This window comes from Oryctolagus cuniculus, chromosome 11 (assembly GCF_964237555.1).
Source record: "Oryctolagus cuniculus chromosome 11, mOryCun1.1, whole genome shotgun sequence".
Taxonomy (NCBI): domain Eukaryota; kingdom Metazoa; phylum Chordata; class Mammalia; order Lagomorpha; family Leporidae; genus Oryctolagus; species Oryctolagus cuniculus.
Window position 1 is genome coordinate 72969803 of NC_091442.1, and position 27114 is coordinate 72996916.

Genomic DNA, 27114 nt, shown 5'->3' on the forward strand with positions numbered 1-27114 from the left:
TGGGCTACTTATTGAAGAACTCTTGCCTCAGTTTCGTCTCGGATGAAATGGGGCCGGAAGTAGCTTATAACGCACAGAGAGTGTGCTGTCAAATCAAGGGACGTTGTCCAGGCGTTCCCTCCAACCCCGAGCAAGTCCCCACCACACCGTTTCTTGGGAAGGGTTGTCCATGCTCTGCTGGAAGCTCAGGTGACATTGGACATGACTTCCTCCTTCAGAAGGCTATTCTGACAGTTTTAGTTGTCAAGATATCTGTCTTAGGAAATCCATAGAATAGGCAGGTTCACAGGACGGAAAGTAGGTGAGAGGTCATCGGGGGCTGGAGGAAAAGCGATAGAGAGAGTTTATTGCTTCATGGTTATAACCTTTCTGTTTGGTGTGATGAAAACATTTTGGAAATAAGTAGTGTTGGTGATAACATAATATTCTGAATCTAATCTAATTAGTACCACCAGATTGTACATAAAAATGACAGATTTTATTAGATATACTTTACCACCACTTTTTTTTTTTTTTTTTTTTTTTTTTGGACAGGCAGAGGTGGACAGTGAAAAGTCTTCCTTTTTGCTGTTGGTTCACCCTCCAGTGGCCACCGCAGCCAGCGCACCGCGCTGATCCGATGGCAGGAGCCAGGTACTTATCCTGGTCTCCCATGGGGTGCAGGGCCCAAGGACTTGGGCCATCCTCCACTGCACTCCCTGGCCACAGCAGAGAGCTGGCCTGGAAGAGGGGCAGCTGGGACAGAATCCGGCGCCCCAACTGGGACTAGAACCCAGTGTGTCGGCGCCACAAGGCAGAGGATTAGCCTAGTGAGCCACGGCGCCGGCCATAGATATACTTTACCACCATTTTTAAAAATTCATCTTGGTTGGCACTAGAGTCTCAATTTGAGGGTGGGCCAGGTGGTCTGAGTTTTACAGAAGAGGCTTTAAGATTGTGCAGCCAGGGAGGAGCAAGCTGAAGATCTGAACCCAAGCCCTTGACTGTCGGACCATAGGTGTCGCGAGTCCACATGACCTTCACTGTTGGGAACAGAATTTTTTGATGCTCTTCTCACCATGTCCCGAGCTGGCCTGGTGAAGAAGACACATCATTTCTAACAGAGTGTATTCTTTTTTTTTTTTAAAGTTCTTTTTTTTAAATTTTTATTTATTTATTTATTTATTGACAGGCAGCGTAGACAGTGAGAGAGACAGAGAGAAAGGTCTTCCTTTGCCGTTGGTTCACCCTCCAATGGTCGCCGCAGCCTGCGCGCTGCGGCCGGCGCACCGCGCTGATCTGATGCCAGGAGCCAGGTGCTTCTCCTGGTCTCCCATGGGGTGCAGGGCCCAAGTATTTGGGCCATCCTCCACTGCACTCCCTGGCCACAGCAGAGAGCTGGCCTGGAAGAGAGGCAACCGGAACAGAATCTGGCGCCCCGACCGGGACTAGAACCCGGTGTGCTGGCGCCGCAAGGTGGAGGATTAGCCTATTGAGCCGTGGCGCCGGCTAACAGAGTGTATTCTAACACTCAGTACATGAGGCCTGACCTGGCTGTGGGTTTTTTGTCAGTTATAATCCACTGTTGTTTCTTACAGGGCTTATAATTAATTAAATCTACTTCCTCCACATCTGTTTTATACACATTGCTCTCAAAGCATGATCCCTCCAATTTCTAAAGCTGTGTGAGATTTGTGTTCCGGATTGACATACAAGCATTTTAGGGGGTGGACATTTGGCCCAGTAGTTCAGACACCTGCATCTTACATTTAGAGTGCCCCAGTTCATTTCCCGCCTTTACTTTCTGATCCAGCATCTTGTTAATGCAGACCCTGGGAGACAGCAGTGATGGCTGAAGTCGGGGGATCAGTGCCATTCCCAGCTCCTAGCTTCAGCCCTGGCCCAACTAAACCTTTGTAAGCATTTGGGGAGTGAACCAGTAGATCAAATATATTCTCATTCTCTCTTGCGCTCTGCTCTTGAATAAATAAAATACTTTTAGAAAATTAATGGACAGGTATATGGTGCAGTGGGTTAAGCCCTCACTTGGGTTGTCCACTTCCCATATCAGAATGCCCTTTTGAGTCCTAGCTCCTCTACTTCCTATTTGACTTTCTACTAATATGCCCTAGGAGGCAGCAGATGATAACCCAAGTGCTTGGGCCCCTGCCACTCCTATCATCGATCTCTTGGATGGAGTTCCAGGCTCCTGGTCTCTGGCCTGGCCCAGCCTTTCCTGTTGCATGAATTTGGGGAGTGAATCTGTTAATGGAGGATCCTTTCCTCCCTCCCTCTGTCTCTCCCTCCCTATTTCTCTCTGTTGGTCCATCTCTGTGTGTGTGTGTGTGTCTGTCTGTCTGTCTGTCTTTGTCTCTCTTCATTGCTCTTTCAAGTTGAAAAATAAATAACAAATTAACATTTTTTAAAATGAAATAATTTTACATTTATCCCTAAATAAATTGTTGTTGACTGATTGTTCTGGTCTCTTATGATTGTTTTGAATTTTGATTATAGTACTAGATTGATTTTCATACATATTTGTTATTTTTTCTATCATAATGCTACCTTAATTATAAGTCAAAATGTGCCTAATGTGAATAGTGCCTAATTTGAATAATTAGTGCCTAATTTGAATAATTCCCTTATTCAAGTTATAGATTAAATGGCTAAAAAGAACTGGGACATAGATAGAGACTTTCCTCTGGCCTTCAATAGTAGCCAACACCTATATATCATGTTTCCTCTGTACCAGGCTGTTAAGTGCTTCATATATATTAACCCATTGACTCTACACAGTACCCTTACAAGATACAGTATTATAATCCTCATTTTATTTTTCATTACTTAAAATTTATTTGTTTATTTGAAAGGCAAGAGCATCAGAGAGGGAGAGACAGAAAAAGAGGAGAGAGAGAGAGAAAACACTTTGATCTACTGGTTCGCTCCCCCAATGGCCACAATAGCCAGGGCTAGGCTGGGCCAAAGCCTGGAGCCTGGAACTCCATCCTGGTCTCCCATATGGGTGGCAGGGGCCAGAGTATTGAGTCATCTTCTTCTGCCATCCTCCGCGTATTAGCAGGAAGCTGGATTGGATGTAGAGCAGCCAGGACTCAATCTGGCATTCTGATTTGGGATGCTGGTGTCACAAGTGGCATCTTAACCCACTGGGCCACAATGCCATCACATTTTCTTATTTTTTAAAGTTTATTTTTATTTATTTGAAAGGCAAAGTGATAGAGGAGAGGGAGAGGAGAGAATGAGAGGGAGAGAGATCTTCCATCTGCTATTTCACTCCCAAGATGGCCTCAGCAGCTGAGGCTGGACCAGGCTGAAGCCAGGGCCTAGGAACTCATCTAAGATCTTCCATGCGGGGCCAGCGCCATGGCTCACTTGGTTAATCCTCCACCTGTGGCTCCGGCATCCCATATGGGCAGTGGGTTTTAGTCCCAGTTGCTCCTCTTCCAGTCCAGCTCTCTGCTGTGGCCCGGAAGGGCAGTGGAGCATGGCCCAAGTGCTTGGGCCCCTGCACCCTCATGGAAGACTGGGAGGAGGCACTTGGCTCCTGGCTTCGGATCGGCGTAGCTCTGGCCATAGTGGCCATTTGGGGGGTGAACCAATGGAAGGAAGACCTTTCTCTCTGTCTCACTGTCTAACTCTATCTGTGGAAAAAAAAAAAAGATCTTCCACATGGGTGGTAGAGACCCACATACTTGAGCGTCACCTGCTGCCTCTCCAGGTGTGTGTTCCCAGGAAGCTGTATCACAAATGGAGGCAGGACTCTGTACCAGGGCTCCTAGACGGGATGCTGTGTCCCAAGGGGCAGCTTAACCTGCTGGTGTGCCACAACCCTGCCTCAGCCCTGCAAGGAGACTGAAGCACAGAGAACTTAGGGAACCTGCCCGATCCCACAGCTGGCAAGTGTCAGAGCCAGGATCCCGACTTCCTGATGCAATTTCCAGATCCATGCTCTTTACCGCGCTGCGGCAGCACCACTGGCATCTGCCAGGTTCTGCTCCGTACTAGAAGAGGATCGCGTAAGGGGCTCTATTAAGTCTGACCAACGATTGTGCTACTGTACTGTTTGTTGTATGGTTTTTTGGTGTATCTTTGGTGGCAAATCATCTAGAACCAGAGCTTTGTATGTGCTGTGTTGTCTACCAACAAATTCTTTGCCTGTTTATTCACCAAACCCTAAACTCCTATTCTTCTTTTATGTCTGCCCAAAAGACAGTTCCTTTTTATTTTCTCAGGCAAATTTAAGTACCCTTCTCTTTTAGTACCTCTGCACTGTGCAAGTGTCCATTGCATTTTGAGATGGATTCCATCAATATGTGAAGAACATTCACAGAGTACCCAGAGCAGGTGCCAGGCTTTATGCCAGGTAGTGGGTATGTAAACAGGAGAAGCAGCCTCCTGCCCTCAGGTTTGCCGCTGTAGGCAGAGCGCACACACAAGGATGACCCTGGAGCCTGCCACCGTCGTAGGTATTCTGCAGGTGTTGTTGAATGGCTGAATGGAAGAGAACCAAGATAGTCTTTTGAAATATGCACAACTATGCCTATAAGCTGTTTCTGTGTTTTAGATTAAGAGAGAACATTTTTAAAATGTATTTTCACTTTGGTTGAAAGGTAGAGAGACACAAAGAGAGATGTTCGATCTCTTGGATCACTCCCCAGATGACCACAGCAGCCAAGGCCGGGCCCAACCAAAGCCTGAAGCCTGGAATTCAGTCTGTGTCTCCTGCAATGGTGGCAGGAACCCAAGTATCGGCGCCATCACCTGCTGCTTCTCAGAGTGTGCATTGCCAGGAAGCTGAGTTGGAAATGGAGCCAAGACTGAAACCCAGGCACCCCAATATGGGATGTGGGCATCCACGTCGGCTGTTAACCCGGGTGCCTAACAGTCACACTGGAACTAACTGTGACCGCCTTGGATTTTGAATTCGTAAACTGAGCTTAGGCTGAACTATTCTGCGGAAAGAACCAGAAACTCTTAGACGTTTATAGCAGTAGAAGCGTATACTCTGTGCCTGCCAGTCTAGGGTCATATGCAGCTTTGTTCCATGCCATGATGCCTGCAGGATCCTGGCTGAAGGAGTGGCCCCTATCTGGGACATTTGTGCTAGTCTCATGGGAAAAGGCAATAAAGCAACATTTCCTAGAAATGCCCGTGCCTGAAATTTTTAGTGATTTTCAAACTCTTTACCACATGTCGTGTGCCAGACGGTTATTTACATATATTTTTTTTTAATTTTGGATATCACATGCTACCAGGATAAATTAAGTTGCTGACACATCTAAGAGAGACTTTAAGATTGACTGAGAGGATATTTTTAATTACTCAAGTTTTAAAATTCTATTATTGGGGTGGGTGTTGTGGTGCAGCCGGTTAACCAACCAGGCAGCCCGTATCCATGTCAGAGTGTCAGTTCATGTCTCGGCTCTTCTGCTTGTGATCCAGCTTCCTGCGAATGCATCCTGGGAGGCAGCAGGTGATGGCCCAAGTGCTTGGGCCCCTGCCATCCATGTGCGAGATCAGGACGGAGTTCTGGGCTCCTTGTTTCTGCCTAGCCTTTTGCGGGCATTTGAGGAGTTAGCCAACAGATGGAAGATCTCCCTCCCCCCCCCTCCCTCCCTCCTCTCTCCCTCTCTCTCTCTCCCTCCCTCCCCCTCCCTCCCTCCCTCCCTCTGCTTTTCAAGCAGATGAAAATACACTTTAACACATTACATTATTGAGCCAGAAGTCACCATTTTTATTGCTATACATTTCTCTATAGTACTTTAGTTCTCTAAACATATATTTGTGAACCATTTATTGTTTAGAAAAAGAGCCTCAAATAAGTTAGCTAATTTTATCGTGCAAAAGTACTTCCAAGTCTGCTTAATGCTTTTAAGCCAAGAGATATAACTGCTTATTAGAATACAAAAAAAATCCTGGATGCAAAGCTATTACTCATGTACTCTTTACTACATAATTTAGAAGTTAAAATGAATGAATGATTGCTAGCCTTGATAGAAATGCCAACCTATTTGTTTCTGCCTACATGCAGTAGCCAAGTACATATACTTTGCTAATTATTTAATTTAAAAAGTAACTTAAATTATTTCATTTAAAAACATGGGCTTTTAAAGATTGGGAATGTTTGGGGCGGGAGTTCGGCACAGCGGCTAAGTTACCACCTCTGATGTCCACACCCCGTATCGGTGTGCCTTGTTTGAGTCCTGGTTACTCCACTTCTGATCCAGCTTCTTGCTAATGTGAACCCTGGGAAGGCAGAAGATGATGGCTTAAGTAGTTTGGTCCCTGCCACCCATGTGGGAGATAGGATGGAGTGGCAGGCTCCTGTCTTCAGCCTGGCCCAGCCCTGGCTGTTGCAGGCATTTGGGGAGTAAATCAGCAGATGGAAAATCTGTCTTTCCAATAAAATAAAAATTAATAAATAAAGAGAAAACAATAGGGAATCTTCTAGAATGATAATATTATAACAGGATGAAGCCCTTCCCCAGAGCTTTCCTAATAATCCAAAGATTTGCAATTGACTTTTCCCCCTCCCAGGATACATTCGAGCATCTGTTCTCCAGAGCTGCCTAAATAATGGTGCAACATCCATGCAAGACATAGATAAAAGGAAGCAAATTGTGGCAAGTGGCTGGTTTTTCTTCATTGAGGATCTCATTATAGGGAATAGACTTAACCTAATCAGGCATTGAAGGTCATTTCCTGAGAGTAAATTACAGAATGAATGAGTGCAGGATGAGTTACCAGATCCTAGGTGTAGAGATAACAGAATGTCTACTCACTTGCCTGGGCTCATTTGCTATTGGCGTATCTGGGCAGACAACACTTCCTAGCATACCAGGTCTGAACAGTGATGTGTGTAGGAGTAGCAGCCTTGGGAGGCTCTTCAAGAAGGACAGAGCACCTAAGTAGAGGCAGGGGGTGAAGGAACAAGAAGTCCTAGTGACAGATGTTATATGTACATGGGGTTGGCTGGGCTGGTGGTAGATTAACAAAACAAGCAGGAAGAAAAGCACTGATGAAAAACAGAATTGTAAACATGATCACTTGCTCTCGGAAATTTTCTGAAAATAGTTGGCACGGTCTGTAAAAACACCAGCAAATACACATGACTGTTTATGCAGATACATTGGTGATATTTGCAATTTCAAACAAATATGCGTGGTTTTTGAGAAAATCCTCATGAAGCCTAAGATCTTGCCCTTTTTTCCACCCACTGGTTTGCCTAACTGAAACTCTGCGGCACTAGGTTTTGACTCCTTTCTTTGAAGGATTGTGGATGCCCTAGGAGATGCAGGAGCCACTGGAAGAAATCCAGCCTTTGCAGAGCCGGACAGAACCTGGTCTTTGTCAGGACATTTGCATTTGAACTTTCAGTGAGTTCAGGATCCTGCTTTGCGCTGCCCCCAGTTGGGTTTTACTGTTTAGGGGGCCCTTGCTGACTTGACTTCATGTCCAAAACCATGGAGAGAAAATCTCTTGACCTCCTTTAAGTGTCATCTGACAACTGCACACAACATGCCTGATACTCTGCAGGCAGTAGGAAAACACGTTGACATTTGAGGGGATTCCTTACCCTCCTCATTTCCTTGAGAACCAAATGCTGAAGCTCTTGCCAGCCTTAGAAACACCCAATGGAATCCTAGCTGATATGCATATTTTGGGTGCATCAGTATGTTTGTCATTTTCTCCCTGGAAACGGTTTCTCACGCCCACAAGGCAAGTGTGATCCGTGATTACATCTCCTGCTCGTTTTCTGTGTCCTCTTGCTTGGAGCGAGGGCTGAGAACATGATTCAGTTTAGGGAAATGACACAAAACGTGGTTGTTAAAATGATATTTCAGAAGTTTTTTTTTTTTTTTTTTAATGTGTGCAGGCACTCTGCTGGTGTAACCCACAGCTTTCTTCCCCTGAAACAATGAAGCAGGTTTGAAGGCTACGGCTACAGTCCTAGAATTATGGCATTGGATGGACTTACAAGATACCCGCTTTTAGGTCCTTGGGTATCATTTATTTAATTTCAAAGAGGAGTCTCCACCTTGTTTTTCAAGGTTTTGAGAGAAAGACACATAATATCTTTGCCCAGGGATTAATACTTGCAATGTTTGCAGCCTTTTCTAGAAGAGCTCTATGTACTTGGTATTTAGCCTCACAAAGTAAAGAAGGGGCCCCGTTGTTTGGCCTAACACAATGAGGGGAACGTGGGATGTCCTGGTATGATTGGCACTGTTGCTGTTCGTCCTTTACAGCTTCTGGTTTGTTTCAGGAGTCCCTTTTGTCATTCTGTGTTCGTAAGACAAGGTAGATCGTAGCAGGCACTATTTGATGCTGAAGAATTAATTCCTCTAAGAAACTGCAAAACAGAAGGGTATTTTGGGCATTGGCATCATAAATCAACGTTTCTATTTTCTGAGCATGATTGTCCCAGAATAGGCATTGCTAAGATAGATACTGAGTTTTGAGAGATTTTCTTTGGGGACACAATGGGCAGCCTTAAATGTCCCCATTTGTGGCTAAAACCTGATTTAATAATATAATATTGCTTTTCAAATAATGAATGTGGGTCATTAAAGAATGGAATGGGCTGGATAGGGAGATGGTAAAACTTTATATGAAATAGAATTATAAGGCTCATAAATCACCAATATTAAAATGACATGAAGAACTGTTACCTCTGAATTTCCCTTTTTTGGAAATTCCAGCTCAATTTTACAACTCAGAATTTTTTTAAAAAAAACTTGAAGAATAGTTGAGGGCAAAAAAACAAAAAAAAAGTCCAGGAAGGTCAAATGTAGGCTATGGCATAGAATTGTGGTTAAAATTAACATAGGAATTACTAGTGACATGTTACAGCGGGAGTGATCCCAGGAAGGCCGTATTTGACAAAGAGTAGAGTTGAAAAGGAAATTACAAAGATGTATTACAAACACAAGAAGGGAATCTCACAGAAAATAAAGAGGCACTTCCTTCAGAAGAAGTGGAGTTAGGGTTGTGTGAAAATGACGAAGTTCAGGTAATGGTGTCCTTGGGAACAGAGCGTCCTGGTGAAGTAGTGGAACTCTAGCTAAGCAAAGGCACCATGTAGGAAAGTGGTGTGGACGAAGGAAAGAACAGTGTTCACTGTGTGTACTCATGTTCCAGGAAGGGGAGGGTGTTTTGTATGTAAATACCTGTGCCACGAAAAGGCTAACATTGTAAAAAAAAAAAAAAAAAAAAAAAAAGGATGAAGGAAGTAAATATTTTTGTGTAACTCAGATTGGGATGCCAGGAAAGTTTATTCCCCTAAGGTTTTCTTCAATGCTTCTGTCAGTGATTTAGTCCTGCATGAGTGATTGGTGAAAGAGGTAGAAAGTGTTTGTTAGTGAGAAATTGATTATTCAGGTCATATAAGAAGGTAGTTTACAGTTGTCTGGTTGTCTATATAATGGCCCCTAGAAATGTCCACTTCCTTATCCCCCATGGTTTTACGTTATCTTAGATGGCAAAAGGGACTTTGAAGATGTGATCAAGTAAAAGATTTTGAGATGAGGTGATTATACCAGATTATCTGGATGGGCCCTAAATGTAATCAGATTAGAGTCCTTATAAGAAGGAAACAAGAGAAAGGGGATATGGTGGTGGAAGCAAGAAAACAATGATGCTGAGTCGCAGCCATGAACTCAGGAATGCAGGCAACCTCTGGAAGCTAGAGAAGGCCAGGAAATGGATTGTCCTGTAGAAGCTTCTAGAAGGAACACAGCCTTCCTTGTACCTTCATTTGAGCTCTGTGAAACAGATTTCAGACTCCTGATTGCCAGACTGAAAGAGTGAATTTGTGTTGGCTTAAGTCACTAAATTTGAGCAGCAATAGAAAACACAGATAGGGACTCAAGTACAGGAGTTACCTTCTGCTGCCTTCCCAGGTGCATTAGGAGGAAGCTGGATCAGAAGCAGAGTACATGGGACTCCAACTGGCCCTGCAAAGTGGGATGCTGGAATCCCAAGCAGCGGCTCAACTTGCTGCACCACAAGGCATGCATCTCATCGTCTTTTTTTTTTTTTTAACATTTCTTGTTGTTGTTGTTTTTTTTAACCTGGAAACCTTTTACTTAAAGTATACAAATTCCATGTATTTCATATATACAAATTTAGGAACATAGTGATTCTTTCCACCCTACCCTCCCTCTCACCCGCACTCCCACCCTTCTTCCACTTCGTTGTTCTATTCCCATTCTTATGTTTTACAAAGATTTGTTTTCAGTTAACTTTATACTCATAAGATTAACCCTACACTAAGAGCTCAAAAATAGTGTGTGTATGTATGTATATATATATATATATGTATGTATGTATGTATCTATCTATCTAAAACCACTGTTCCTCAACAGTGGAGACAAGGGCTGTTAAAAATCATCCCATCTCAAAGTGTCAATTTCACTTCTATACATTACCTTTTGGGTAATCTATTAGTTACTGCAGACCAGAGAAAACGTACAGTATTTGTCTTTTTGGGACTGGCTTGTTTCACTACGAATAATGGTTTCCAGTTGTGTCCATTTATTCAGTCTTCTTAATAAGGATTTTGTTTCCCATTTTGTAAATGAAGAAATTCCAAGATTTCTAAAAATGTCAGTATTCTTACGAGTATTTGTGGTCTGCTCTAGGTAGTTAAAGTCCTGACTTACCTGGAATGTTTTTATGGTGGGGGTGGGGAGAATAAGGTGGTGAGCAGTCTTCTCCAAATGACCACTGTCATCCCCACACAACTTAAATCATCCACACTAATGTAGAATAGTATTGGATTTTCAATTTAAAATCGGAGCTACATAGTAGGAACACAAGGTGAAAATTCTTAGAATATGTGATGAATAGAAGAATATGTATATTGTCTTTTCTCTAGTTTATTTCTGCTTAAACCTTAAGTTTTAACATTTTGACCAGAAACACTTGCTGTGAAATAAACAACTTACTTGTTAACTCAAAAAAATTACCCCCAAAGAACCGTTGAATTCTTAAGAAAAGCTCACAGGAATTTCTGAAATGCAGCTGTGATCTAGTTTGCAAAACCCTCATGGAATCAGCAACCGCAAGGCCGGATCTCCAGCTGGGGAGAGAACCTGTGAGTGACACCCTCCCTCTCTCCGCAGCTCACACACGAGGCTGGCGGAGGAAAGCGACTGGAAGGAAGCACAATTGAATGCACCTTCTTTGATCTGATCCCAGGATATCTAACTAGTTTAACAGTTCTCCTTCTGTTGTATTTTCAATGGAAGAACAAGAATGATGTATCATTGATAAAAGCCTTTTTTATGTCCAGCTGACCTTAGGATAAAATGGATGGATTGATTTGCTTTTTTGTTCTAAAAAGCGAAATCACAAGCATTGGTCTACTATGCAAGTCTTGACAATCACCCCATTGGTTTTTTTTTTGTTGTTGTTGTTGTTTGTTTTTTGTTCTGAGGCCTCCAGGGACATCTTGGGCAGGAATCATCCCTTACAGCTCCCTGCTCTCATGGTTTTAAGAATCAGATGTAGACACAATAATTACCCACGTGGTGTGAGTAAAACCTTCAAAGAAGAATGTTCCTTTGGGAGCCCAGAGCTGCAGTGGCTTTCCCAGGCCTTGACTTTGGGAGACCCAGTTGAGACAATTACTTGTGTGGGCTGTATGTGTAGGAGCATCTTCATCAGCAGAAACATTTGTCTAGCCCAACTACCGCAACAATTCAGTATATTAAGTGATGCTTTGCTGGATAAGCTAAGAGGAGAACTTGTATTTTGTGTTCCTAATCAAGGTCTACTGTTACTGAATATTCTTCCTTGCTTATCTTGACCTCAGATGCATTTGTTAGAATTGAAGTAATCATTTGCTTGGTAGACTTGTTTTGTCTCTTAACTTTGCTATCGTTAAGCCTACCTGTACAGGACTGGAATTTTTACCTTTAGGAGCAGAGGAGGCTGAGGGGGAGTAAAGATATCCATGCTGAACAGAGCTTCAGTTTGACCCAAAGAATTTCCTGTGACTCCATCCTGACAGTGTTTGGTTGGAGAAGATATTTGGATAAGATATGCTACTGTCAACATCTTAAAATCATTTTCTGAGTTGTGAGTCAGTAATCTAACCGAACACCTACAATATCTCATATATTTCTTGGAAGTATGGTAGATTTAAATTTTTTAAAATTTGTTTTATTTATTTTGAAAGGCAGAGAGGCAGATTTCTCATGTACTGGTTCACTTCCCAAACACCCATAACACTGAACCTGGGCCAGGCTAAACCCAGGAGCCTTCAACTCAGTCTGGATCTCCCTCATTGGTAGCAGGAACTCAACTACTTAGCCCTCACCTGCTGCTTACCAGGTGCAGCTAAGCAGGAAGATAGGATTGGAGGTGGAGGTGGGGCTCGACCTCAGGCATGCTGATGTAGGACACAGGTGTCCCTAGTGGTGGTCCCTGGTCCCACTGGGCTAAACACCCAACCCAGTAAGGTACATATTCTTATTCCCAATCTATAGATGAGAAGATTAAGATTGGCAAAAAACAGGCTCATGATAGTGCAGGGGTGGACATAAAATACTTTTCTTCTACCCTTTCAGGTGGGAGCAGGTGTTTGGCACAATGGTTAAGTTACCTTTGGGATGCCTACATCCCTTAACAGAGTGCTTGATTCAAGTCCCAGCTCCTCCACTTCTGATCTGGCTTCCTGTTAATGTGTATCCTGGGAAGCAGCAGATGATGGCTTAAGTAACAGCCAGAGCTGGGCCCTGCCACCCACGTGGGAGACCCAGATTGAGTTCTGGGCACCTGGCTTTGACCTGGCCCAGCTCTAGCTGTTGCTGGCATTTGGAGAGGGAACCTATGGATGGAAAAGCTACTCCCTACCCCCCACTTTCAAACAAAATGAAAATAAACAGGAGTTATTGCAAAAAGATAAGCAAAAAGCACACAGATGTTGTTGTTACAGTTCCATAGATGAGGAGTAAGAAGTGATTAGAGGCCGGCGCCGCGGCTCGCTAGGCTAATCCTCCGCCTTGCGGCGCCAGCGCACCGGGTTCTAGTCTCTGTTGGGGCGCCGGATTCTGTCCCGGTTGCCCCTCTTCCAGTCCAGCTCTCTGCTGTGGCCAGGGAGTGCAGTGGAGGATGGCCCAAGTGCTTGGGCCCTGCACCCCATGGGAGACCAGGAGAATTACCTGGCTCCTGCCATCGATTCAGCGCGGTGCGCTGGCTGCGGCGGCCATTGGAGGGTGAACCAATGGCAAAGGAAGACCTTTCTCTCTGTCTCTCTCTCTCTCACTGTCCACTCTGCCTGTCCAAAAAATAAAAATAAAATAAAAAAAAAAAAGAAGTGATTAGAACTGGGGCTTATCTGTCTTAAGAGGAACAAGGAGCGGGGAACCCAAGTCTCCTATGGGAAGAACAAATGGAGGTTTGTTTTTTGTTTTTTTTTTGTTTGTTTGTTTGTTTGTTTGTTTGTTTTGACAGGCAGAGTGGACAGTGAGAGAGAGACAGAGAGAAAGGTCTTCCTTTGCCATTGGTTCACCCTCCAATGGCCGCCACGGCTGGCGCACTGCGGCCGGCGCACTGCACTGATCCGAAGCCAGGAGCCAGGTGCTTCTCCTGGTTTCCCATGCGGGTGCAGGGCCCAAGAACCTGGGCCATCCTCCACTGCACTCCCGGGCCACAGCAGAGAGCTGGCCTGGAAGAGGGGTAACCAGGACAGAATCCGGCGCCCCGACTGGGACTAGAACCCGGTGTGCCGGCGCTGCAGGCAAAGGATTAGCCTAGTGATCCGCAGCACCGGCCAGACAAATGGAGTTTTAAGAGAGGAAGCTTGTGACAATGTTTGTCTGAGTGGGACTTTCTGTCTTCCTTGGGCCGTAAAGCCACCCTGCAGAGGGCTTTTGTGGGAGCCTCCTATCCAAGCTGTTGCATTCAAAAGTCAGATATGGGAAACCAAGAAGGCCTCCTTCCACATCTGTGGAATCTCAGATGGTTTCAGCTCAAAGTGTCTTTACAGCAATTCTAGGATTCCAAGTGGGTCTCCACAATAGAGCACTGCAACATGAAAGACACTGAAAAAGGATCTCTGTGTTCTGCTCCTGTATTCCTGCTATAATTTATAGCAGAACTTGAAATAGCGCCTAGATTCGTGGCTCAGGTAGCTTCTCGAGACTGCATGGGAAGGCAAGCGTGCTTCTCCCTTCTCCAGGCAAGGTGTTACAGCTGCTTCCAACAGCAGCTACACACTTTGGTTCCATCAGGACAGCTCAAGTATGCCAAATTCAAATCCACCGTTTTAATCAGCCCATCTGTAATATCTTTTAGAAAAAAAAATCTTTGCAAGTCTTAAAAAATCATTAATGGATAGATCAGGTCAGGTGTTTTCATGGGATGTGTTTTAATAGTCTCATTCTAGAAGGTCCATACCGTGGAGGCTTGCTAAAAGCTAAAACATTTAGTAATACCCACATGTGAGTTTTCTAGATTAGATAGCAATGTTTAGTAATTTCTGCCTGAAAACCTATGACACCTCTTTCACCTGTGGCATTTCATTTAAATACTTGCATTGGACCGCATGAGATCAAGTCCTGGCTCCACTTCCAATTGTAGTTTCCTGCCAGTGTGCACCCTGGAAAGGAAGTAGGTGATGGTTCAAGAACTTGGGTCCCCGTCACCCACATGCGAGTCTCAGATTGAGTCCTGTGCTCTTGGCTTCCTCGTGATTACTCCTAGGTGTGGTGGGCTTTTGGGAAGTATATTAGCAGGTGGAAGTTCTCTCTGTCTCTACCTTTCAAATAAAAATTAAATAAGTGAAATATATTTGCTTATACATTATATACTTACACCTCTATAGGAAACTTTCTAAGGCCGCTTGAAACCCAGCTCCATGCAGACAGACTCATCAAGGAAAGAATATATTGTCAGGTTCTTTGGTTTTCTTTCTTTCTTTTTTCTTTTTCTTTTTTTTTTTTTTTTTATTTGACAGGTAGAGTTATAGACAGTGAGAGAAAGAGACAGAGAGAAAGGTCTTCCTTCCATTGGTTCACCACCACCCCCCCCCCCCAAATGGCCGCTACGGCCAACGCTGCACCAATCCGAAACCAGGAGTCAGGTGCTTCTCGTGGTCTCCCATGCGGGTGCAGGACTTCCACAGCAGAGAGCTGGACTGGAAGAGGAGCAACCAGGACTAGAACCGGCGCCCATATGGGATGCTGGCACCACAGGCTGAGGATTAACCAAGTGAGCCACAGCGCCAGCCCCTCTTTGGTTTTCATTATGGAACATTGTTTTGTCACCCCCGCATGAGGAATCTAACTCGGCAGAAGAATCTCCTTCCAGCCGCCAACCCAGGCTGCTTACACTTCAGGTGCCTATGTGTGCACGGTCTTGAGTGATTTACTCTTCAGCTGTTGTCAACAAGGAGGCTGATGCTCTTGTACTTGAAAAGCATTGTTAAGTCCATTGTTCCCAGATGTGAAAAATCATCAGCTACCTAAAACCTGAATCGGCTTTGACAGCTCTCAGGCCTTAGAATCAGCATTGTAAAAACTTCCCCAGTGATTTCATCATGACACGGCTTTGTAAAACTGCTATTAAAGAGCCTTTTAAATATGTTGTGCAGATTATTTTTTGAAGCAGTGCACGCAAAATTGTTGTCAGGTTAACCTTAGCAAAAAAGTTTGCTCTGGGTCGACGCCGTGGCTCACTAGGCTAATCCTCTGCCTGCGGCGCCGGCACACCAGGTTCTAGTCCCGGTCGGGTGCCGGATTCTGTCCTGGTTGCCCCTCTTCCAGGCCAGCTCTCTGCTGTGGCCCAGGAGTGCAGTGGAGGATGGCCCAAGTGCTTGGGCCCTGCACCCGCATGGGAAACCAGGAGAAGCACCTGGCTCCTGGCTTCGGATCAGCGCGGTGCACCGGCTGCAGCGCGCTGGCCGTGGCGGCCATTGGAGGGTGAACCAACGGCAAAAGGAAGACCTTTCTCTCTGTCTGTCTCTCTCTCACTGTCCACTCTGCCTGTCAAAAAAAAAAAAAAAAAAAAGTCTGCTCTGATGAATTATGCCCCCTATAGCCCCCTATTCTTCTTTCGTGGCACTTGGGTAACTCATTGTGGGACTCTTTTGGGTGTCAAGAAGCTCAGAGAGAAATTTCACTTAGGCTTAAGGCAGTAGCTTTTCTTAGCCTGGGATTTTTATTTATTTTTTCCATCCTAATTACATTGCATTTGCATTTTCCTGTTAGTCAAGGATATTATTGTACTCAATTCACTTGTTTTTATGGTTACCTATTTCAGATACTTTTTTTTAAGTATGTTGTGTTATCCATGATACAAGATTTTGAGCATTTATTCAAGAGATTTGGAGGATGAAATCATCACATTTTGGTATCACTGATTCTGCTACTATCCCAGAGGCCTGGCATATGGACTGAAATTATGCCTGCAGGATTATTTTGATTGTGATAATGATGAAGCATTTTTAGACTTTAAAGTAAGATTTCATCAAAATACATAAGTGCAAATTCTTATAATGATGTAGTACATTACTTGTCATAGAAATATGAGTAAATCTCCACAACTAAAGAAGTTCCCGTGGCTGATTGTATACTTGATATGTAAATGTAGATACTTCAGTACTCCCATGCTTATTTTAAGAAGGGTTTAATGAGCCCTCCAAAAGATTGGGGAGATTTAGTAAGATAAAATAAGTTAGAAAAGTGTGAGAAAAAAAAGGGCAAGGCATTAGGGGTGTAGTTGGCACCGGAATGTTAAATCGTCTGCTGCGATGGCCAAAATTTAACTTTCTAGCAGCTTATATGAAAATGAAAATTCTCTGCTCGGATGAGTGAGAAGCACTTGTGATAATAAATCTAGAAGGATTTCCATTTCCTGTAGGATCTCGTGGAGAAAGCTCTTTGAAGTAGATCATCCTGAGTTGGTTGGTGCAGTTACTGTCCTAGTCGATTGTAATGCAATTCAGATTTTTACATAAACCAGTTAAGGTTAAGAAATTTCCCGTCCCATTAGAAAAAAAATAAAAAAGAGGTCACCATTTTGTCCTCTATTACATAGCAGAAAAAGCACTGTGGCATGGCAGAATTCCCTTTGGTGAGACAAAGGCAAAGGAAATATATTTTCTATATTTAGGATGATATACACCGACGATTTGTCTTTTTCTCTTTTTTGACTGGTGTTGCTGCTAGCCCAGAGGGTACCTTTCTGCAAATTAGAACAAAGGACTCTGACCAAATCCAGAGCCCTGGTCTGTGTTTCCGCTCCTTGTTCTTCCACCCCGACCCCGTTCCCGTCTACCTCCCACCCCCACTATCGTCCTGGCTCATCCCACGGTACCTTCATGTGGTGCACAGTTTGCATAGGGTTGTGGAGGCCATGACAATGACCTGGACAGAAGTATTAATTTGGGTGGTTTTGCAAACAAGCAGTTAAGTCACTTTGTGTGTCATTCTGTGTCTTCTTTAAACTATTAGAACTATGGAATGCTTCTTAAACTCAAGTAAATATAGAATCACCCCAGAGTTTCTCAGAAAGACAGATTTCTAGACCTTGCAACCCAGGAAACTGCCTTGGAACAAACACCATAGTTGGATCTAATTTGCGAAAAGCTGGCATAAGGGTAAATAATACAGGTATTATAACCATACAGGTATGGCTTCACATCCTAGTGGTACTATTTTAATCATGTAATCTTGAACAAACTTGCTTTGTGTGAGTTTCTTCAGTTGTCAAGTGAAGGTTAAACATTTTTTGAGTATAGGGTTATTTAAGGACCAAATGAGATTAAGTGTCCTACTACAGACTAGGCTGGAAGTTAAGTACTTAGTAAATGCTGTTAAGGGACCAGCACTGTAGTAGGTTAACTTAACACTTAGTAGGTTAAGCCTCCGCCTGTGGTGCCGGCATCCCGTATGAGTATTGGAGTCCTGGTTGCTCTACTTCCAGTCCCACTCCCTGCCAATGACCTGGGAAAGCAGCAAAAGATGGCCCAGGTGCTTGAGCCCCTGCACCCACATGGGAGATCTGGAAGAAGCTCCAGGCTTCAGATCGGCCCACAACTGCCAAGACTCATACCAGCGCCCATATGGGATGCCTATGGCACAGGCAGCAGCTTATCCCATTAGACAACAGTGCCAGCCCCAGTCGCCACCATATTATTATGGACACCTGAATCTCTAAGCCTTTTAAACACCTTTGCAAGTAATCTGCGGTTAAATGAGCTAAAAGCCACCTGCCTGGTAAAACTGACGGACACTGAGGTAGGGAGATGCCGTCCATGAAGGCCCTGCAATCCCAATTTGAATGAGCAGACTTAGTTCACAAGGACTAATTTAGAAGTAATCTTAGTAAATCATAAGGTAGCTAAGCATTATGCAGAACAAAATTTTTTCCTATTTAAGGTGACTTTGGGACTTCTTAAGAGTGATATGAAATGAAATGGACATAAATTGCTTGCAAAGAAATGTCTACATTTTTTGAAGTGATTACAAATTCAACATGGCTAGCTCAAAGTGAATGGTGGTGTTTTGTCACTTGAAATATTAAAAGAACATTTTGCCAAAAGGTTTTTGTAGGGGGTGGAATGCCAACAAGTTTCTAAGCAAATATGTAGGTCGAGCTTTTCGTGTGGTTATTTCCTCTCTTCCTCTCCATTTTACTAGCCGCCTTTTTCTGTTCATGTTCTTCAAACTGTGTTTCAGAAAATATGCACGGTGCTTCTATCCACCCTCCTCTGGGCTAGTTTCTGGCTCAGTTGTGTAATATTGTGGTAAATTATTCAACATCGGTAATAGTGACTGGAGAAGGAATACCAATGAGGATCCACACTTGAAGTATTTTACTAGAAAATTATATCCCTTATGAAAATGACATGCGCATTTATATAAGTAGTGATATAAATGTCAAAATTAAAAAAAAAAAGGAGGGCTGGCGCTGTGGCTCACTTGGTTAATCCTCTGCCTGTGCGCCGGCATCCCATATGGGTGCCGGGTTCTAGTCCCATTTGCTCCTCTTCCAGTCCAGCTCTCTGCTGTGGCCCGGGAGGGCAGTGGAGGATGGCCCAAGAGCTTGGGCCCTGCACCCATATGGGAGACCTGGAGGAAGCACCTGGCTCCTAGCTTCGGATCAGCCCAGCAAGCCGGCCTTAGCAGCCATTTGTGGGGTGAGCCAATGGAAGGAAGCCCTTTCTCTCTCTCTCACTGTCTAACTCTGCCTGTCAAAATAAAAAAATATATATAGTGATATAAATTCCACCCATTTCTCCTCCACTTTTTCTTCAACATTTTAACTAATTGTTTTAAAAAAAGATTTATATATTTATTTAAAAGGCAGAGTTACAGAGAGGCATAGGCAGAGAGAGATATCTTCCATCTGCTGGTTCACTCCCCAGATGGCTACAACAGCTGGATTTGAGCCTATCTGAAGCCAGGAGCCAGGACTTTCTTCCAGGTCTCCCACGCAGGTGCAGGGACCCCAGGACTTGGGCCATCTTCTACTGCTTTCCCAGGCCATAGTAGAGAGCTGGATGGGAAGAGGAGCAGCTGGGACACAAACTGGTGCCCATATGGGATGCCAGCACTGCAGGCAGTGGCTTTACCCACTATGCTACAGTGCAGGCCCCCTTTTTAACTATTGTGAAATGCACAGTTCAGTGGTACTAACAATATCTGTGCGTTATTCACCCCTTTTGATGAAGAGTGGGGAACTCATCCTTGCACCACTATGTTCTGGAGGAGTAGAACAGATCTTCTCAGAAGTAAAGAAACAGCACTTGCCTTCCCTATGCACTTAGGGAGAGGCCTCTGGCCACTGTGAGAGCGCCTGTGGCTGGGGGCAGACTCACAGCAGAGTGGAAGAGGGATTTCAAAGACTAACATGTGGCTGTAACTCTTGTACCCTGTTTTTGGACCTTGGCCTCTGCCATTTTTAAGACTTCAGGGCATGACAGGCTTGCAAATTCGTGTGGAGAATAAAGCTGCAGTAGGGGCAGGCTCCCCTTCACCAGTCACAAGCAGCCTTTTAGCAACACTTAAATGTATAGAAACAGGAAAAGACAAAACTACGGCCCTATGTGTCGCTCCCTGTCTTCGTGGAGGAATGACACAGGACCCTGCGCTGTTCTTTTGTCTGCTCGGCCCTTCCCGGGTTTGCTGCTGGTTCTTCCTGGGTTGGCTACTGTCCCTTCCACCTCCGTGGAAGGGCGGTTCCCCCTAGCCACTTTCCCCACTTCTGCGGGGGAGCGGCACACCGCCGGCCGGCTCTCTCGGGGGCTGCACAGGTGTTCCTTCAGATAGATGTTCCTGGTGCATGTTGTCTCTCTCCTCCTTTATAGTCCTCTTCCACCAATCCCAACTCTGCTACCCACATGCCGAGTACACTGCTCTCCTCCAATCAGGAGCAGGTCCTACAGTTTATTGGTTGAACTGGAGGCAGCTGTGTAGAAGCTGTTTCCCTTCTCAGTGCCATATTGTGGGAGAGCAGATGCATAGAATAAGTCTTAATTCCAGTAACTTAGTCTAGTCCAAGTTGCTCCCCACAGATCCCCCTTTCTTTTTATTTTTGGCGTTGATACCCGCCTGTCTTCGGTGCCCCGCAGCGCACACTCTGCTCTGCTTGCTGGAGTTGCCCACAGGTGCTTACAAGCCCTACCAATCAGGCAAACCGAATCCGGGTCCTCTCTTCGCCATGTTGTGAGGAAGTTTTTAGGCGCTGATGTGTGCCTGTGTTCGGTGCCCTGCAGCGCATGCTCTACTCTGCTAGAACTGCCTGCAGGTGCTTACAAGCCCTACCAATCAGGCAAACCGAATCCAAGCCCTCTCATTGCCGTCTTGTGGGGAGACTTATTGGTGTTGATAACGTGCCTGTCTTCGGTGACCTGCGGCGCATAAGCTGCTAGCCGCCCGCAGGTGCTTATCGTCTTACTAATCAGGCAGACCAAATCCAAGCTCTCTCATTGCTGTGTTGTGGGGAGGCCTTTCTCTATTTCTCTATCTCCGGGCATTCCTATTTCTCCTATTTTACTTCTATCTACCAGCATTCCTATTTCTCTCATTTTACTTCTAGACTTCTGTTTCTCTTATCCCTGCAGCTTCCCGGCGCCCGCCCCGAGGCTGCTTCTCGGCGGCTTCCCGGCTCTGAGCCGCTTCAGCCCGCGCTTCTCTCATCTGCGTGGCTTCCCGGCTTCGCGCGCGCACTCCACGGTCTCCGCGCCCCTTCGCGTCCGCACCACGGCCTCGCGCTAGCCCCGGGTTCCCTATCTACTTGTGCCCCGCGCGCTCTCTCTGCATGCGGCGGCTTCCACGAGTCACACAGCACAGCTCACGTTTCCGCCACCGGTATTCAGTCCAAGTTCCCCGGGCTAACCTGGCGAATTCAACCCAGCTCACGTCTGCGCCCTTCGGCTTGGCTTCCCGTCCTTTGCTCCCCGGGCTAATCTGACAGATTCCAACCTGGCGGCCCACGTCTCTGCCTCTGGTTCCAGATTTTTGCCTTTTGCTCCCCGGGCTGACTTGAAGAATCCCAAGATAGCTTACATCTCCGCTTCAGCCTGCACTCGCGGCTTCATCCTCTCTAACATATTTTTCTCTACCCGGTATGTTTCCCTAACTTTTCTTCCAACAACAATATTCCCCTCTCATTTCTCCTGGCCTCTCCCCACAGTCCGTATCCAAGTCTAAGTTTCTTCTAGGTTTCACTTTCGGTTTCAATCTCCTAGCTTCCCTGCCATAGTCCGCATCCGAGTCTATGAAAGCTTTCACTTTCGCTTTCAATCCTAACTTCTTTCCCACAGTCCATATCCGAGTCTATGCCTAGGCTTTCAATAGCTTCTTCCGGCACCTTTTCCGTCCGGCTTTCCCCTAGGCTCTTTGCTAATCTCTCTCTCCGGTATTTTCCCACTTCTTCCCGCTTCTTCTCTCCTAAGTTTCCTATCCGAGTCACGGCACCATTATGTCACTCCCCCTCTTCGTGGAGGAGCAACACTAAACCCTGCCTAGGCTTCATATCCGAGTCACGGCACCATTATGTTGTTGCTCCCCGTCTTCGTGGAGGAATGACACAGGACCCTGCGCTGTTCTTTTGTCTGCTTGGCCCTTCCTGGGTTTGTTGCTGGTTCTTCCCGGGTTGGCTACCGTCCCTTCCACCTCCGTGGAAGGGCGGTTCCCCCTAGCCACTTTCCCCACTTCTGCGGGGGAGCGGCACACCGCTGGCCGGCTCTCTCGGGGGCTGCACAGGTGTTCCTTCAGATAGATGTTCCTGGTGCATGTTGTCTCTCTCCTCCTTTATAGTCCTCTTCCACCAATCCCAACTCTGCTACCCACACGCCGAGTACGCTGCTCTCCTCCAATCAGGAGCAGGTCCTACAGTTTATTGGTTGAACTGGAGGCAGCTGTGTAGAAGCTGTTACTCCCTTCTCAGTGCCATATTGTGGGAGAGCAGATGCATAGAATAAGTCTTAATTCCAGTAACTTAGTCTAGTCCGAGTTGCTCCCCACACCTATGAATCTTTACATGGATATATGCATTCATATATACACATAAATTAATGGTAGCCCAAGTCTTGAAGACAGGTGTTCAGAAAATGGGGTAATTTCTGCAAGCTGGGGTGATTTTTATCTAATTGTTACCATGACTCTGCACTCTATATAAATTTTAATTGAAATACTGTCAAATAAAGTATCAATAGACATCTCACTTTGTGTGCAGAATTTAAAAAATGCAAAGATTAGGTAATTTCAAAGCCAGTCTGCAAAACTCTTGCTGTTAATGCCACATGATAGTGCCACTGGAGGCACAACAGAAATACTCGGCATCTTTCTTCAGTCTTCTGGGAAAAGAGACTCTGAATTCTGAGAGCTATGACTAATGGACACTCCTCAGGAATGCATTTCTCTGTTAAATGCAGGTCCCGTGGACTCTGGAGTCTTTGATGTTCTTGCAGGCAACTGGACTGATTATTCTGCATTATTTTCTTCTTTTTCTGGAAGAAGTATGGCTACCCTCATGTAGCAGACCAAACCTTCCTGCAGATATCATGGAAATTTCTTGCAAAATAGAAACCTCTTATGGGAAAGCTAAGCGCCATGATCTCTTGCTAATCATCAAAGATGAGAGACCTTGGCCTATGGGGCATACCTCTTCCCTCTTCACTTCCTGTCCGTGAGGCCATGCAGAATTGAAAAATAGATACTGGTTCTATGTCAATATTTGACATTGATCAAGATCAAAATTTATTGCTGAAACTTTGCCAGATTTGTCATGAAAAGGATCAGTGGCTTAAGAAGAAACATGAAAACATGCTTTCAATCCAGCTATTGTCTGCTTGTTAATAAAAAAACTGAGTTGGCCTGAAGGCTACACCATCTGTCTTTCTGACCAATTCAAATAGTGGCTTGAGCTGACTTTTCTTTTTGAGTTCAGATCATTTGGGCCTCATGTAAGCGCTGAGGTCTAGTTTGGGTTTGTTGGCAAATGTCTACCCATCAATAACTGATAGGCTGATTCAAGTCCTTTGACCAGTGAATGCTGCAAGATGAGAAAGTAGAAAATGATAAGCTACCTTGAATGGAGGAGAATATAACAGCATGAGGTTGTTAGAATTTTGACATTTTGCAGCATGCAAATTATATTGTACATAATCTGCACATTTGCACCAATTACTTGATTCAAGAGCGAAAAGCACCAAATGTAGTATTTATAGTCAGAGTGAGATCTGTGATTTCGATGAAGAGTCTCCCTTTTGGGGCTGGAAAGCGAATCTGGCTGCAGGTTGTAAGTTTTCAGTGCTGTATCAAAGCGTGTGACCGCTCTCTCCTCCCACTGTCTTGCAGACCAGACGACGTGCTCCTGCACCGCACGCACGATGAGATCGTCCTCCTGCACTGCTTCCTCTGGCCCCTGGTGACATTTGTGGTGGGTGTTCTCATTGTGGTCTTGACCATCTGTGCCAAGAGCCTGGCCGTCAAGGCAGAAGCCATGAAGAAGCGCAAGTTCTCGTAACGGGGAGCAGGCCCGCGGGGAACAAAGCACAGAAGCTGCACTTGCTGGCACACGCCCACCTGCAGAGCCCGTGTTTCCTGGTGCAGGCGACGGAGGGGGCCGCGACAGGTCTCCGAGAGGCTCCTCCCTCCGTGGCAGCAGAAGCAGGCACAGTGGAAGCCTTGGAACCTCATCGCTTGTATTCTGTGTGTCTCGCCATGGCTGAAGGGTCAAGTTCTGAGCTGTATGGAGTAACTGTTTCAGAAAACCCAATAAGAAGTTCATTTCTTTGGAAAGTAACAGTATATTCTTTGTATAGTGTAGTATACAAACTATTATGATTTATGCTACTTAAAATATTAAAATAGAGTGGTCTGTGTTCTTTTCTATTTCCTTTTTTATGCTTAGAACCCAGGATTAAAAAAAAAAACCTTGTGGTTTATATTTGATTCTGCTAGATTAAACTTTTACTTGACAATGAGAATTCCCGCAGAACTCTTGACCTCACTGTATGACCCTCAGGTTCCATTATTAAAAAGAGTCTTTTGCTTCCTGCTTGAAAACAGGAATACTGTGTTGGTAACTTGGTCTCCAGGAAGTTCTGTGTCTCATAAGCACGGGACCCTCAAAGGCTGGGGAAATGCATCTACCAGCACCTGCCTTTGCCAATCCAGAGCTTTTCCTTAGATCACGTCTTAAGAGCTGAGAATGGGGGCGGGCATTTGGCACAACAGTCCACACCCTGTTTGAGACTCCCTCATCCCATATCAGAGTGTGTGGTGTTGAGTCCTGGCTCTACTCCTGATTCCAGCTTCTTGATAACAATGCACACCCTGGCAGGCAGCAGGTGATGGCTCCAGTACTTGGGGCCCTGCTACTCACATGGGTCACCTGACTCGTATTCCAGGCCCCTGGCTTCAGCCTGGGGTAGCCCTGGCTGTTGGTAGACATTTGGGAAGTAAACCAGTGGATGGGATCGATCGATCTCTCTCTCTGCCTTTCAAATAAATAAAATCACATAAAATTTAAAAGAGGGAGGTGGTTCTTAAGAAGGCCTGCCCCTTGGGGCCAGAGTTGTGGCGTAGTGGATTAAGCTGCCACCTCTGATGCTGGTATCCGACACGAGCACCTGTTTATGTCCTAGTTGCTCCACTTCCAATCCAGCTCCCTGCTAATGCACCTGGGAAGGCATGAGAAGATGGCCAGAGTACTTGGGCTCCTGCCACCCACGTGGGAGACCTGGATGAAATTTCAGGCTCCTGGCTTTGGCTTAGCCCAGCCCTGGCCATTGTGGCTGTTGGGGACTGACCCAGCAATGGAAGATGAATCTCCTCTTTCTTTCTGTAACTGCCTTTCAAATAAATAAATAAATAAATAAGTATTTAAAGCATGCACACAAAAGGGCTGGCCGCAGCTCTGAGCCCTAGGCCCCTTTCTTCACCTGTTCCTGTGATTGTTGGGGGATGCTTATCCCCGAGCCAGAGCACAACATACATGTTGTGAAGGACACTCCTAGTTCAGTGCTGTTTCCATCTCTCTTAATTTTAGGTCAGGAAAAAAAACTCAAAATCAGTTCAAGCATTTTGTTTTTCTTTTTGGTGTCCTGGCCTTGATGTTAGGGGTATTAAAACAGGAAGACCGCAGCAGTGGCTCCAACTGCCTGGACCAGCCTGGAGAGGCGGCCTGGCTGACATCAGTGCTGCCGGTGAGCCTTTTGTGTCTCTGTCACAAGTGTATCAAGGAGATCACACTTCTGTGCACCTGTTCATAAACACAACGCAAATACCGGTCGGGGCCCCGTGAATACCAAACTTACTTATTTAGCATATAGAATCAAACGTTTATTTAAATAAGAGTGCATTTTCAGTAGCAGAAACAAGTAACACATCATTGCTTCTTGCTTTCTTCTGATAGTCTTCAGACATGCTTCTATTAGAAAAATGGCAAATTGGAGTTGAAGGACAAGTTCCCCTCAGTTATTTCCTTAGGATTCTAAAAGCAGTACATATTAGTGGTATGAGAGTTCCCTGCCTTTTTTATTCATATACTAATGCCTTCTTAGTTTATTTAATTTATTTGAAAGGCAGAGAGAAACAGACAGACAGGAATCTCCACTCTCTGGTTCACTCTGTAAAGGCCTGTACCATCCATGCCTGGGAGAGGGACAGGAGGCAGGAACCCAATCTGGGCCTCCCATGAGAGTGATAGGGACCCCAATTAATTCATCCTTCACTGCTGCCTCCCAGGCTATGCAGTAGCAAGAAGCTGGGATTGGGAGTGGAGCCAGGACTCCAACCCAGCCACTTCAGTATGGGAAGCAGGCAGCCCAAGCAGTGTCTTATCTGCTGCACCAGGTGCCTGCCGCAGCCTTCTTAATTTTAGAATGTGACTGAGAGGGCAGGCTCCTGTGGAGGGGTGTGGAGGTGTTAGGGATGATCATTTTTTTTCCTACTTCAAGTGTTAGAGGTTTTGGTGTGGAACAGGCCTTGAACACACTATTTCTGACATCCTTTGAGGCAGCTACCGTGCCTTGACTTCAGTCCCAGTTTTCTGTGGCAGCATCCTTGTTGTCTTAGCAACACAGTGAACTCTCCTAAAGCAGACAGTAGAAACAGAATCAGACAAGATCATCGTCTTTGCATCACATTGTGTGGGATGCAATCTATCCAATTATGTATGATTAGCTGATTAAAGAGAGTAGATGGAACATGGAAGTATGTGCAATGGTACATAAAGAAGTTCATGGAAAATGGAAGAAAAGATGTTTATTTTGGTGCAAAAGATTTTGAAATCATGCATTTTTTTCATAGTATGCATTTTCCATGAATTTTTTAAGGTCCCTTGTATGCATGGATTTCAAACTTTTTTGCACCAAAATAGATATCTTTTTTTAAAAAATTTATTTGACAGGTAGAGTTATAGACAGAGAGAGAGACAGAGAGAAAGGTCTTCCTTCTGTTGGAGCACTCCCCAAATGGGCGCTATGGCTGGAGCTGCTCTGATCTGAAATCAGGAGCCAGGTGCTTCTTTCTGGTCTCCCATGTGGGTGCAGGGCCCAAGCACTTGGGCCATCCTCCACTGCTTTCCCAGGCCACAACAGAGAGCTGGACTGGAAGAGGAGCAACCGGGACTAGAACTCAGTGCCCATATGGG

General features: G+C 45.2%; 1 protein-coding gene across 2 annotated transcripts in view; it reads left to right on the plus strand.

Annotated features, from left to right (window-relative positions):
* KCNMB4 (potassium calcium-activated channel subfamily M regulatory beta subunit 4) overlaps positions 1-24524 on the plus strand; it is an 80060-nt gene extending 55536 nt beyond the window's left edge. Inside the window, exon 4 of one of the 2 annotated variants that reach the window (XR_011380162.1) lies at positions 23814-24343. Coding sequence is in view for 1 of the 2 variants with exons in the window: in XM_002711330.5 (XP_002711376.1) it covers positions 23814-23982 (169 nt within the window). In the remaining variant the exon portion in view is untranslated. Of the gene's footprint in view, positions 1-23813 lie in introns of both variants that reach the window. The other variant, XM_002711330.5, reaches the window with a different exon arrangement.
* The last annotated feature ends 2590 nt before the right edge of the window (positions 24525-27114 follow it).